General features: G+C 47.0%; 1 protein-coding gene across 1 annotated transcript; it reads left to right on the plus strand.

Annotated features, from left to right (window-relative positions):
- The first annotated feature begins 4 nt into the window (after window positions 1-4).
- On the plus strand, window positions 5-8314 carry RIIAD1 (regulatory subunit of type II PKA R-subunit domain containing 1). Its single transcript, XM_003892610.3, has 5 exons — window positions 5-122; window positions 578-654; window positions 6270-6316; window positions 7459-7586; window positions 8196-8314. The coding sequence occupies exons 1-4, from the start codon at window positions 39-41 to the stop codon at window positions 7527-7529; spliced, it is 279 nt and encodes a 92-aa protein (XP_003892659.1). The 5' UTR covers window positions 5-38; the 3' UTR covers window positions 7530-7586; window positions 8196-8314.
- The last annotated feature ends 6576 nt before the right edge of the window (window positions 8315-14890 follow it).

The following is a 14890-nucleotide window of genomic DNA, read 5'->3' on the forward strand; positions in this document are numbered from 1 at the left end:
GCCGGCTCGCGGCCCGTCGCCTTGACGACCGCAGCAAGATGGAGACGCTGCCGAGCTTGCTGCGGCGGCCCGACCCCGGGGCCCTTAGCGCCGCGCAGCTGGAGCAGCTGCGAAAATTCAAGGTGGGTGCGCCCGCGCCCCTACCCGGCGTCCACCAAAGTGTAGCTCCCCAAGGACTGGGACCCAGACTGGGAAGAGAGCCGCCGAGAGAAGGGGAGCGGGAGCCTGTTCCCTGACAAAGTGGGGAGGGTGCAGGGGGGACCCCCGGCGGACCTCTGGGCGTCTGAGCCCAGCACAGAGCGCCACGGGTGTCTGAGAGTACAGGAAGAACTAACTCAGGGACTCGGCCAGAGAAATGGGCCGAAATTTCACATCCGACCTTAGTTAAGGCCCCTCAGCCTGAACAGGCGGCAGAATGATATTTTATCTGTAAGAAGATGGGTGGCTTAAACTTTCAAGCATCCTGGGGAAAGACTTGGGTTAAATGCGCACGCCGTTTCCCGCAGCCCCTCACATCTCCAGGGCTGAACCCTGCATCTGTTTCCTCATGGAGTGACCTTTTATTCTTGCCCCCCAGATTCAGACTCGGATTGCTAACGAAAAGTACCTAAGGACCCACAAAGAAGTAGAGTGGCTCATAAGTGGTTTCTTCAGGTAGGTGGTTTTCCAGGCTCTGGGATTTGTGGCACCCAGGGTTTTCTTCGTTATCGCTAGAGGTTTCCTTCAGTTATCTCTAAATTCTTAAAAATATGTCTATTCATTTACTTTAACCGTAAGGATAAATACATACCATATGACACTTGGAAGAGGGAATTTGGCGTTGAGAAACCCAACAGCCATCCACTGGGTGTAGAACACTATTCTCAACCATAGGAGCTTAACAAAATCACTAGTTGAACTTAAAACAAAAATCAGTTGTCTGGTTGGCCCTTCCCTACGCGAAAACATTACTATAGAAAAATTCCAAGCGTTGGAAGCCACTCTTTTCTTGGGGAAGAGAAGACAATTTACCAGTGTATCCTGGAATATGTTCTTTCCTTCCCCCACCCTCCTTTCAGCCTGACATTTGCTTGAATGGAAACATATCCTAATGGGATGAAAGGCAGAGAATTAAAAAAAAGAAAAAAATCACAGAGCATCAGTGGATGAAAACAATAGAGCTATCTCAAATGCTGTTTGGTTATAGACAAATAGACAAGGTTTAAATAATTATAATGGCACCCATCTCCAGGCGTTGTGCTGTTTCCCTTAGCACTTACCACATTAGCACTTACCACACTGTATTGTAGTTGCGCTGTCAGTCTTCTGTTACCGGTCCAAAGCTCCCAGCTAGTGGAGTGTGTTTGTGTTCCCAGTGCCCACGCAGTGTGTGGCATCTTGGAACACTTTTGCTGATCCTCCCAGCACCTCCACAAAAGACAGGTTATTGTCGGCTGGGCATGGTGACTCACGCTTGTAATCCCAGCACTTTGGGAGGCTGAGGGGGGTGGATCAACTGAGGTCAGGTGTTAGAGACCAGCCTGGCCAACATGGTGAAACTCTGTCTCTACTAAAAATGCAAAAATTAACTGGGTATAGTGGCGGGCGCCTGTAATCTCAGCGACTTGGGATGGCTGAGGCAGGAGAATTGCTTGAACCTAGGAGGTGGAGGTTGCAGTGAGCCGAGATAGCGCCACTGCATTCCAGCCTGGGCAACACAGCAAGACTCCATCTCACCAAAAAAAAAAAAAAAAGAAAAAAAGACAAGTTATTGTCATTTTCATTTTACAAGTAAGAAAATTTAAGCTCAGAAAGGTGGAGTACCTTCCCAAAGTTGCTGAACCAGGATTCAAACCCTCCACTGTATTGTGCTGTCAGCAGTTGGTCCCCATTTCCCCTCTGGACTGTGTGCTTATAGCCAGAGTCAGGCCCTCCTTTGTCTTCTCAAAAGTTGTCCAGGTTGGGCGCGGGGGCTCACGCCTGTAATCCCAGCTACTTGGGAGGCTGAGGCAGGAGAATTGCTTGAACGCAGGAGGCAGAGGTTGCAGTGAGCTGAGATTGCTCCATTGCACTCTAGCCTAGGCAACAAGAGTGAAACTCAGTCACAAACAAACAAAAAAAGTTGGCTGGGCAGATGTGTTGGCTCACGCCTGTAATCCCAGCACTTTGGGAGGCCAAGGCGGGTGGATCATTTGAGACCAGGAGTTCAAGACCTGCCTGGCCAACATGGGGAAACCCCGTCTGTACTAAAAATACAAAAATTAGGCAGGCGTGGTGGCACGTGCCTGTAATCCCAGCTAGTTGGGAGACTGAGGCAGGGGAATCACTTAAATCTGGGAGGCAGAGGTTGCAGTGAGCCGAGATTGTGCCACTGCCGCCTGGGCGACAGAGCAAGATTCTGTCCTATAAAATAAAAATTATAAAAACTCACTATTCATATTATAGACGTTTCTCCAAGTGGCAACAGATTCTCAGAGGGCAGATAGGGGAAGGAGACAGAGAAAACTGAAACCTATCCAGTTATGAAGGCTGGCCAGGGATAAGCCTTGGGCAAAAGACAGTTTAGGGATCCTCTGTCAATATCAGACCTGAGGATCAGGCCGTCACCATTTGCAACTTTTCTTCTAAAGGGAAATAAGATGATACCGTTCCTATCTTGGGGAGCTTGCTCTCCAAGTTAGAAGTAGATCCAGCAGAGAGATTGGGGATAGAGGTTAAAAGCTGGAACTAAATCAACATTTGCATTGCTCTCAAACAACAGGATTAGAATACTTGGGGTTGATGAATGAAGAAGGAGTTGTTTCAGTCACCTGTCAGGGATGGTCTTGCTTCTCTCTTTGTCCAGGAACAGTCTCCAGGAGCAGCCTGGGTGTCTGGGACTGGCTGCTGTGGGGACAGCCCCAGATACTTCCTTTCCTTTCTTACCATGCTCCTGTCAAGGCCAGGTAGGCCACCAGGTTTTTCTTTTTGCTGTCCCTAAAGCTACTCCACCTGAAATCCTCCTGACCTCTTTTCCTGGGTGGAGCTTGCGGAGGGTTTCGTGTTTGAAGTTTTAGGGTTTACTTTTGTTTGTTCAGTGTCCTTGTTTCCTTTGATTGGTACCAGGATGAACCAGAATCAGCCTCTGTCCCTGCTGGTCACCTCACATGGTCCTTCCTGTGAGAAAAGAGGAAGGGAGAAGTGAGGGCAGAGTCCTGAGCACCGTGCCTGTCCTTGTCTGTTCTGCAAATCTCTGCTGTTGATTCATTCCAAGCCAAAAGAAGCTCTGAAGGGTTCTTTCTGGGAAGCAAACTCCCCACTTGGGTTTTTTGGATCCTAATGATTTATGGCCATTCAGCCACAATTCTCCAGCCTATACTGGTAAATACAGTGTACCAAACTCTTGACACCTTGAGTTTTGGACCTGCAAAATGGAAAGACTAGGAATCTGACTTATTTTAAGGTACACGGAAACCTTGGGTTTTGTGCTGCAGATATGATAGATAGCCAGGTATGAAATTGTAGAAAGTCTTTTTTTTTTTTTTTTTTTTTTTTTTTTTTTTGAGACGGAGTCTCGCTCTGTCGCTCAGGCTGGAGTGCTGTGGCGTGATCTCGCCTGACTGCAACCTCTGCCTCCCGTGTTCATGCCATTCATTCTGCTGCCTCAGCCTCTCGAGTAGCTGGGACTGTAGGTGCCCACCACCACGCCCAGCTAATTATTTTGTATTTTTTTTAGTAGAGACGGGGTTTCACTGTGTTAGCCAGGATGGTCTCAATCTCCTGACCTCATGATCCACCCGCCTCGGCCACCCAAAGTGCTGGGATTACAGGCGTGAGCCACCGTTTTTTTGTTTTGTTTTGTTTTGTTTTGTTTTGAGACAGAGTCTCTCACTATCACCTGGGCTGGAGTGCAGTGGCACAATCTCGGCTCACTGTAACCTCCACCTCCAGGGTTCAAGCGATTCTCCTGCCTCAGCCTCCCAAGTAGCTGGGATTACAGGTGCCCACCACCAGGCCCGCTAACTTTTTGTATTTTTAGTGGAGATGGGGTTTCACTATGTTGGCCAGGCTGGTCTCAAACTCCTGACCCTCATGATCTGCCTGCCTTAGTCTCCCAAAGTGCTGGGATTACAAATACAGCAGTGATCATGTCCTTCCTTGGCTGGAAGAATCTTCAGTAGTTCCACAACATTGCTTTTCTGGGTTTATTTTTAAAGATTCTATTGAAATATACTGAAAAGTGACATATCCTAAGCTAGATGAACTGTCACAGGGTGAAAATACACATGGTACTATTGTTCAGATGAAGAAATAGAACCTTACCAGCACCTCACACCCTTTGTGCCCCTCCCAGGCACTCCCCTTAAAACAGTAGCTAGTATCCTGACTTCCGCTAGCATGGATTTATTGTGCACTTTTATATTTTATATGAATGGAATTCTACACTACGTGCTCTTTTGTGCCTGTTTCCTTTTGCTCAGTGGTATCTTGTAGGTACTCCTTTCTCACTGCTGTATAATATTCCATCATGTGTTATGCCGTGTTTTGTCTATTTCCATTGTCTTTCAGACTGAGTATAAATGTCTCTCCCCAGCATTCAAGGCCCTCCGTAATAGAGCCTCTTCTGTTTCCCACTACTCCCTGCATTCGTCCCTCACTCCAGCCAGACCACGTTTCTGATCATTCTGCTGACCCCATGGAGCTCAGGCAAAGATGGCCCCTTGAGTGCTCCAAGATAGAAAGGTGTCTACAACCCACTTCCTACCCTCAAGGAAGTCGTAGTCTATAGAACACAAACTGTTTCTCTTTCTGGGCCTTTGCTCTTGCTGTTTCCCTGGATCTGGAATGTTCTTGTCCCTCCACCCTCATCCCGCCTACTACAATCCCATGTGTACTTCAAGGGTCCTCTCAAATGCCAGCTGCTTTGTGAAGATTGTTGGGTTCCTCCTCTCAGTAACCTCTCTCCCCACTCTGATCTCCCAGAGCACTATTTAATATCCTCTTTAGCACTTGTCAGAGGTTCCTTGACCTTTTGGACATTTGAAGACAAACCTGTTCCTTTTTACTTGCCTGTAAGTTATTTGAGGTAGGGCTATATTTTATTTTATTTTGAAAAAAGCAGTCACTCATATCCAGGGCAATTACACAAATTTGTGTTCAATAATTATCAAAATGAATTGAAGGAGAAGGGGGGCAAAATTCTTGAAGCTTAGGATAAGGAGGGGCTTCCTGGGGAGTTGGGAGGCCTTGGCCAAGAGAACATATTATAGATAGCACTGACCTTGGAGTCACAAGACCTGGGCCCTCTTTACTTTATTTACCAAGTTTATGAACTTGGGCAAATCATTAATCTTTTGAAGGCTTGGTTTCTTTGGATGTAAAATGGGGGCATAATAATGGCTGTTTCACAGGGTTGTTGTAAAGTGAGACAATATTTGTGAACATACTTTATGAACCATAAAACTCTATGCAATATGAGGCATTTTCAACTCTCTAGTGGCATTGGCCCTGCAGGTGTTACCACAGTGTCTCTTTGCTGGACTGAGGGGCCAACAACCATCTGAGGTCCATCTTTTAGCTCTGTTTATTGTATCTCCCTCTGCCCCTTGAATTCATGGTTAAGCTTACTCAGGACATTGTGGGGCTGCATATCTCCCACCAGTCGTAGGCCAGCCGGCATGTTCTTCATCTTTGCCTCTTGCCCTTGGCTTGAGATCTGGTTCAGTGAAAATGGTCGTTGAGGCTGGGTGCCGTGGCTCAAGCCTGTAATCCCAGCACTTTCGAAGGCCGAGGTAGGAGGATCACATGAGCCTGGGAGTTCGAAACCAGCCTGGACCCACATAGTAAGACCCTGCCACTACAAAAAAATTAGCCAGCACAGTGGCACACGTCTGTAGTCCCAACTAGTCGAGAGGCTGGACATGGGAGGATCTCTTGAGCCAGGGAGGGTGATCACGTCACTGTACTCCAGGCTGGGTGACAGAGCGAGACCCTGTCTCAAATAAATAAATAAATGCACCATAAAAAAGGTTGTTGATGGAATGACAAGCCCCACTTGACTGCAGCACAGCTCTTTTGTGACATAAGCAATATCCTAGTGTATTGACATTTAGGATGCTTTGCTCCTTGCCTTAGATATGGAGTTGAAGGAAAATCACGAATGAAAGGGTCTTTGTCAGGAGTCTGAGGATTTATTGACTCCCAAGATGGTTGTGTCTCAGGTTAATCTGTGAAAGCACAGGACATGAAGTGTAGCCACAGCCTGCCTTAAAGTCTGCTTACCTCCCATCCTATCCCTTCATGTTTTCCAGAGAAATATTTTTGAAAAGACCAGACAACATCCTAGAATTTGCTGCAGGTGAGTAAGGCAGCGTCGGTTTTGGGTATCTGACAAAGCCAGCACGGAGAGCATGTTTATGAGTTTAAACTTGAATGAGCCCAGGATTCTCCCTGCGGAGTCTGGGGTACTCCTTCACCTGATGTCCCCCAAGGGAACTTTTTCTCAGCTTTTTCTTTCCTCCATCATCATTTCCTCAAAATGAGGACAGACCAGAAATGAGGCAGAACTTCCTCATGGTGAGGATGGTTAAGAATTTTGAGATTCCCAAAGGAACGTATCGGCAGCTTTTCCCTTGGTAATCTTAAAGCAGGGCTCTCAACCCTAGCTGTGCATCAGAATCACCTGGGGAGCTTTTAGAAATACTGATGCTCAGGCCCCACCCCCAGAGAGTTTTATTTAATTAGTCTGGGGTGGGGCCCAGCATACAGGGCTTTAAAGACTCCCCAGGTGATTCTAATGGACTGGCTGCCCGAGATGCCTTAAGGTCAATGGTATTTAGAGGGAAAGGGATGGGTCCTACAATTTCTTGGGTCCTGTTAGTCCTGAGAATTGGGTACCTCCCAGACCTCAAACCATTGCTAACGGAATCTCAATACGCCTTTGCTAGCGCAGCAGATGCTGCCTGTGATTCACAGTATGCTGGGTGTATAAAAACCCTCATCTGGCGTCATCCTGCGAGAGCTTGGCTCTCCTCTGAGAGGGTATTCTCAGAGAAGGCGTGATAGCTCAGAGACGGGAGCTGGCAAGCCGAACTGAGACAAGAATAATACTTGGCATTTATTTGGGCCCCAAGATGGGCCTGGAGCAGAAAACCCAGAGAATCCCTGAGCCCTCTGATGGCTCTCTGTGCGTCAGCAGGCGGAGGAGCAAACGGTGCAGCACAGGGTAGGTGGGGGGTGGGGGCAGGCACAGCGTGGAGGGGCGGCAGCCAGCCTCTGGGCGCCCTTCCTGGGAATGTTGGAGCTGGCAGACTCAGAACTGCTTGGGTGGGGGCAGTGACCGCTCATTTTACCATATTACATTGTAAAGCAGGGCCACTAGTAGCAGTCCTGCTAGTACCAAGCCATCCTAACTTTCTGGTGGAGTAAGCTGTTTCCTTCCGTGGGTAAGTCTTTTCCCTTTGGGTATAGATGATGTCTTCTTTTTGATATTTATCCCAGACTACTTCACGGATCCAAGACTTCCCAGCAAAATTCACATGCAGCTAATTAAAGACAAGAAAGTGGCTTAATTAGCAAAATCATGATGCTCGGCTGTTGGGAGAGACCAGACAGAATCCAGCCTCAGGGTGGGTGTTAACCTCACTTACAGACAGAGGCTTCTTTACTCTTGCGAAAATAAGCTGTGGTTTATTGGTCCAGGGTGTGAAAGAAATCAAGTGGAGAATTTAAAAGAGAAGTTTAATGCAAATGTTTAGTTTTTCCTATACTGTTTTGGGGAATTAGGGACTGTGACGAGAGGCCCAGGGTTGATTGGTCATGTCAGTATCAGGAAGCTTCTTAATGTAGTGGAATGGATTAAGAGAGTGGAAGTGGGAGTACAGTAGTTCAGGGGTAAAGATGGCAACAGGGAGATGGGGAGGGGACCATTAGCATCAAGATGATGTTCCTGCTGGTGGCCTTTCCCGTGTGACCTTGGTGGTGAGAGGAGAGATGTTTCCATTGCTTCTGGAAGGGGTGGGAGCAGTTTCCTTCCTTGCATCTTGGATTGGGCACTTTCCCATTCCTGCCTCATCTTCAAGCCAGGCTTTGCCATTGAGGCCACCACAAGTTTTTCAGGCAGAATGATTCCTGAAATGATATTGAAAGCTGGGATTAAAAAAAAAAAAAAAAAAAAAAAAAAAAGAGGTGAGAAAAGGTCACACTCCTAATCTAGTGGAACCATTTTTGTTTTGCAGGGTCATCTGGAGGCATGAGAGCCCTCCTGCCATCAGTGTGGGTTTCCAAGCTGCCTTGGGCTCTGTCTACTGTCGCAAAAGCTTTCAAAGATATTCATTAAACACAGACCTTCCTGCTCTCTCTGCTTTATTTCACTCAAGAAGAGGAAGCCATCCTTCATGGGAGGGCTGCTCTGCCCCACTTTGACGTGCGAGGCAGCAGGCCTGTTTCCGCTTTCAGGGCGGCCAGGGGCCTCTTGCTGGGTCAGTGGGCTGTCGTGCCCACCCCCTGAGAAGAACACAGCTGATCACGGGGGCACAGAAACAAGCGAGTCCATGCTTCAGCTGTGGTTTTGTTTTCTTGTTTATCTTACTTCCTGGGTTACTGTACAGAGTGTAAGGTGATGATTAACTTTGATTTCCATAGAAGCAATTGTAAGAGGAATTGGGCTGGAAGGACATCAAGATAATGTGAGATTAGCCACAGAAAACCCATTCAGGGTCATGGATATTGTGAAATATGTGCCCACCAAGGGATCTGGGAGTTGTGGGCTTTGTTCTTGAGGACTCTGGGGAACTTGCTGCCCATCCACTTGATTTCAGGTAAGAGGTATGGGAGTGGACCAGATGGCCTCAGGAAGTCCTTTTCAGGCCTAGGAGCTTGGGGGTCTTTTGTGGTTATGTCCTACCCCTCTGGCCTGCACGATCTGCTGGCTCCACTGTAGAAAGAACCTCTCACCTGTGTGTTACGTGTCAACATCACCATAGCAACAGAAGCCCAGACCAAAGCAGGGTTGTATTATTTTTATCTGCCTTGTCTCTGTTGGCCTTGTTCCTAGCTGCCGTCACCTGCAGTAGTAGAAAGGGCAACAAAACAGCGTGTTTAAAGAACTATTAAAACTATACATAATAAGCTATGGAATAGGAACTTGAGTTATTTTTAGTGCCTTCAGAGTCACACTTCAGGAGCTATGGCACTGACAATAAGATATCCTTCTTTAGAAAATCCAAACGAACACTTCAGCAAAAAACACGCATCTACTAAGGACCTCTGATGTGAAGTGTTGTATTAGACAATGCGAGAACCTTTCCTGGGGAAAGAGACCTGGAACAATGTGGGGAGAGAGCAAAGCATTTTCCAAGATGCTGTAGCACATGATTTAATACTGGGAGAGTATAGTGGTTCATTCTTGGGGGAGTTTCCTGGCAGAAATAAGAAATCCTTTTCTTATAAAATATTTACACTTAAGGGACATTTCAATGCCTTCCTGAGTAAAGAATGAATTTAGCACATGTTCATAGGGCATCTACTTTGTGTGAGATGCTGTGCTATGTCCTGGGGGCAAGACATAAAGATAGTACCGCCACAGAACTGTTTATAGTCTGAGGAGATGGGCTTCTTTTCTCCCATAACTTTACCTGTCTGAATATCTCACCTATTAGACTGAAAGCTCCATAAGGGCAGGGACCAAACCTGAAAATCTAACTTGTTCACTACTGAATTCCTGACTCCTAGCAGTCTTTGGCAAATAGCAGGCACTCAGCAAGCATTTGCAGAGAAAATGCTTGTCTGCATAATTGAATGAGCAGTCGCATTACATCAATTGCTATATTGGCAATTACATACCTCTGATGGAAGTAGGTACATAATATAAGGGGAGGTAGAAGAAAAAGCACCAGGTTTGTCTGGGAGAGTGAGGGCAATCCCATGAGAACTGGCATGTGATGGATTAGAAAGGGTTTGCCAGCCGGACATGGTGGCTCACACCTGTAATCCCAGCACTTTGGGAGGCCGAAGCAGGCAGATCACAAGGTCAGGAATTTGAGATCAGCCTGGCCAATATGGTGACACCCTGTCTCTACTAAAAATACAAAAATTAGCCAGGCGAGGTAGCGCACGCTTGTAGTCCCAGCTACTCGGGAGGCTGAGACAGAAGAATCATTTGAACCCGGGAGGTGGAGGTTGCAATGAGCCGAGATCGTGCCACTGCCCTCCAGCCTGGGTGACACAGGAGACTCAGTCAATCTCAAAAAAAAAATTTAAAAAAAAGGGTTTGACAGGCAGACCTGGGACGAGAGTAGTCAAGAGCAAGGATGACTCTGCTGAGCAGGATGGTGGTGGCAGGTCCTGTTTGTCACCTGCTTGCCCTTATCCTTTTCTTCCTTGCTAACGGAACTCCAGGTTTGCTGAGGGCAGCAGTGGGTTCAGCCCCAGGTAGTGGATGGAATTTGGTCTGGTCCAGCCATAACAATGGCATTCCCTGACTTCCCAGGCTTCCTTGCAGCTTGGGGCAGCCATTTATTCATGGGCTAGAGGTAAAAGTGTGCTGGGGGTTCTACAAAAACCTTTGCTTTTCTTAACAAAAAGCCAGAGTTGGGGACAACAGATTAGGTTGGAATAGCCCTCCCCTTTTTGGTTTGTACCTGAATGTGATGCCTCGAGCTATACAGTCATCCTTTTTTTTTTTTTTTTTTTTGAGACAGAGTGTTACTCTGTTGCCCAGGCTAGAGCGCAGGGGCGTGATCTTGGCTCACTACAACCTCTGCCTCCCAGGTTCAAGCGATTCTCCTGCCTCAGCCTCCTGAGCAGGTAGGATTACAGGCATGTGCCACCATGCCCGGCTAATTTTTGTATTTTTAGTAGAGATGGGGTTTCACCATGTTGGTCAGGTTGGTCTCAAACTCTTGGCCTCATGTGATCCGCCCGCCTTGGCCTCCCAAAGTGCTGGGATTACAGGCGTGAGCCACCGCACTCAGCCTGAGCAGCCATCTCAAGACCATGAGGTAACCAGTGTGAGGGTGAAAGCCAGACTTCTAGAACAGCAGAAAGGGAAGATGGGGAGACCCTGGGGTCCTGATGGCATCTTTGAGCACTTAAACAGCCTAGAAATCACCCACCTACCTTCAGACTTCTTGGCAAATGAGAATAGTGAATCTCTTTTGTTTCAAAATCAAAGAGTTTACATCCTGTTCCACCACTTACTAGATATCTGGCCTTGTCCAAATCACTTCACTTCCTTGAGCACTGGGTTTCTCATCTATAAGACCTACAATACCCACCTCTCCAGGTTGTTTGGATTAGAGGTAAAGAATGGACAGTACCTGGTGCATGGGAGATGTTTGCTAGTGGCATACCCCCTGGGTGATGTATGAAGTACAAGGGTAGGTGTGGTGATAGGAAAAGCCAGGTAAGAAGGTAGGACAAATCAAAGGGTACTGTGTACTAGGCACAGGAGGTTAGGTTTTTATCTTGTAGGCAATGGAGAGCTAGCAAAGAATTGTAAGCCGAGGGGAATTTATAAAGAGATTTGCATTGAGAAGGCCGGGCGCAGTGGCTCACGCCTGTAATCCCAGCACTTTGGGAGGCTGAGGCGGGTGGATCACCTGAGGTCGGGAGTTCGAGACCAGCCTGACCAACATGGAGAAACCCCGTCTCTACTAAAAATACAAAATTAGCTGGGCCTGGTGGCACATGCCTATAATCCCAGCTACTAGGGAGGCTGAGGCAGGAGAATTGCTTGAACCTGGGAGGCGGAGGTTGCGGTGAGCCGAGATCGTGCCATTGCACTCCAGCCTGGGCAACAGAGTGAAACTCTGCCTCAAAAAAAAAAAAAAAAAAAAAAAGAGATTTGCATTGAGAAAGTATAATAGCGTGGAAGACAAATTAGGGGAAACTAAGTCTAGAAATGGGAAGACCTGTAGGGAGATGATCGTAATTGTCCAAGCTGTTTGGGCATGGTGGCTCACACCTGTAATCCCAGCACTTTGGGAGACTGAGGCGGACTTGAGGTCAGGAGTTCGAGACCAGACTGGCCAACGTGGTGAAACCCTGTCTCTATAAAAAAACTCCACTAAAATTAGCTGGGTGTAGTGGCGCACACCTGTGTTCTCAGCTACTTAGGAAGTTGAGATGGGAAGATCGCCTGAGCCTGGGAGGTCAAGGCTGCAGTGAGCCAAGGTCGCGCCACTGTACTCCACTGTACTCCAGCCTGGGCAACAGTGAGACTCTTTTTTTTTTTTTTTTTAAATAATTGTCCAAGCTGTCATTGTCTCTCACCTGCACCATTTCAGTTGCTTCTTACCCTAGTCTCTGTTGACTCTCTGTCCACTATTTCAGTTGAGAATGTATTTAGGTGTAGGTAACAGAAAAAGAAATTTATAGTGACTTAAACAAATATGGGGTCATTTTTCTCACCTAAACAGTTCAGCAGTAGGCAGGAGTCAAAGGGTCAATGATGTTGACAAGTACCCAGACCAGGTTTTTTCTGTCCTCACTCTACCAGCTTAGCCTGTCCCTTCGTGGCTGTGAGGCCTCCTGCACTCTCAGGTGTCCTCTTTACATTTCAGGCAGGGAGAAGGGCAGAGAGCTGCACCAGCTGACTTTGTCCCTTTTTATCAGCAAAGACAAGCTTTCTCCGAAGGTCTCCCACCTCCCCCTCACTGGCCAGACCAGGGTCACGCGGCCTATCCTAAGCTCAACAGAGACCACGAATGGGAGGAAAACTGCTGGGTGAGACCCACATCAGCATCTGTCCCACCTGCACTCCCTGATCCATCTTCCATGTAACAGCTGGGATAATTCTTGTTTTAAAGTTTAATTTTATTGATTTTTGAGACAGTCTTGTTCTGTCACTCAGGTTGGAGTACAGTGAAGCTCACTGTAACTTCAAACTTTTGGGCTCAAACAGTCCTCTTACTTCAGCCTCCCTAGTACTAGGACTACAGGTATATGCCACCACTAATTTAAAAAAAAAATTTGTAGGCTGGGTGCGGTGGCTCACACCTGTATTCCCAATACTCTGGGAAGCCAAGGCAGTGGATCACTTGAGGTCGAGAGTTCGAGACCAGCCTGGCCAACATGGTGAAACCTCATCTCTACTAAAAATACAAAAAAAATTAACTTGGTATGGTGGCACACAATTGTAATCCCTACTACTTGGGAGGCTGAGGTAGGAGAATTGCTTGAACTCAGAAGGCAGAGGTCGCAGTGAGCTGAGATCGTGCCATTGCACTCCAGCCTGGGTGACAGAGCAAGACTCCATCTCAAAAAAAAAAAATTTTTTTTTTTGTAGGCATGGGTTGCCTAGATTGCCGTGTTGCCCAGACTGGCTCAAACTCCTGGGCTCAAGTGATCCTCCTGCCTCAGTCTCTCAAAATGTTGGGATTATAGGTGTTAGCCTTCATACCTGGCCTAGAATGATCTTTTAAGAAACTGAAATCAGAGTATGCCCTCTCCTGCCTAAAACCCATTAGTAGTTTCCCATGAGCTTAAAATCCAGATGGCACTCCAGGGGCTACAAAGCTTTGCAAGACCCCATCCACCCCTCAGACTTACCTACTCTTTCCCTCTCACTTCACTATGTTCTAGCCAGACTGATCTTTTTTCTGTTCCTCAAACATGCCAAGGTAGTTTCCATTTTAGTGCCTTTGAACTCTCCCTGATTTCTCCGCTCCAGATGTTCACATGGCTCGTGATGGAAGTTGGAATGCCCTGTGCTGAAAGGAAGAGAGAACTCCACCATGAGTGGCTTACACAAACAGGGCTTGCTTTTCTCCCATAGCGAGTCTGGGGGTGGTGGCTGCTGGCCTTGGTTCAGGGTCTGCATCTCTCTAGAGTTTCCTTTCTTTCTCTCATGATCAGAGGAGGACCAGGAGGACCAGGAAGGGACTCTGCCAATGCAATTGTCTTTTTTTTTTTTCCAGAAAAGTGAGAGCTTTCCCTCCACCACAGCTGACTTTCATTGGCCAGAACTGTGGACATGCCTCCTCTTGAAGGGAGGCTGGAAAATGGAGTATTTCAGCAGCCAACAGTGCCCTAGACAGCTTCTTGTCACTGCCACAGAGTCCTTTCCTAGTGAGCCAACTAAAGTAGCCTCCCCCAAATATTTTTCAATATTTAACTAAAAAATACTTCCCCTTTGGCCAAGCACAGTGGCTCATGCCTGTAATCCCAGCACTTTGGGAGGCCAAGGCAGGTGGATCATGAGTTCAGGAGATCGAAACCATCCTGGCCAACATGGTGAAACCCCGTCTCTACTAAAAATACAAAAATTAACTGGGCGTGGTGGCAGATGCCTGTAATCCCAGCTACTCGGGAGGCTGAGGCAGGAGAATTGCTTGAACCTGGGAGGCGGAGGTTGCAGTGAGCCAAGATTACACCACTGCACTCCAGCCTGGAGACAGAGTGAGATTCCGTCTAAAATAAATAAATAAATAAATAAATAAATATATTTATTTATTTATATATATATAATATATATATAAATATATAAAATATATAAAATATATATATTTATCCCCCTAGTCATTCTTCTCACATCACTTTGTTTTGTTTTCTTCATATCCCCTATCACTGTCTGATACTATCTTGGTTATTTTGTTGTCACTATCTGTGGCCCCAAGAATGCATGCTCCAGTGAGGCCTTGTCAGCCCTGTTCATCACTCTGTGACCAGCACCCACAGTAGTGTCTTTTTGTACAGATGGGTTGCCCAGGTTGCCTTGTTGCCCGGGCTGGTCTCAAACTCCTAGGCTCAAATGATCCTCTTGCCTCAGTCTCTCAAAATGTTGAGATTACAGTTCTGAGCCTCCACACCTGGCCTAGAATGATCTTTTAAGAAACTAAAATCAGAGTATGCACTCTCAGTGTAATCTCCACATCCTGGATTCCAGCAATTTTCCTGCCTCAGCCTCCTGAGTAGTTGAGATTACAGGTGT

The sequence above is a fragment of the Papio anubis genome, chromosome 1, assembly GCF_008728515.1.
Source record: "Papio anubis isolate 15944 chromosome 1, Panubis1.0, whole genome shotgun sequence".
Taxonomy (NCBI): Eukaryota; Metazoa; Chordata; class Mammalia; order Primates; family Cercopithecidae; genus Papio; species Papio anubis.

Excerpts from the sequence above, each read along its gene's own strand:
- RIIAD1 (XM_003892610.3), top strand. The coding sequence starts at position 39 with ATGGAGACGCTGCCGAGCTTGCTGCGGCGGCCCGACCCCGGGGCCCTT. Across the intron at positions 123-577 it reads AGCAGCTGCGAAAATTCAAG|ATTCAGACTCGGATTGCTAA; the intron begins GTGGGTGCGCCC and ends CTTGCCCCCCAG. Across the intron at positions 6,317-7,458 it reads CATCCTAGAATTTGCTGCAG|ACTACTTCACGGATCCAAGA; the intron begins GTGAGTAAGGCA and ends TATTTATCCCAG.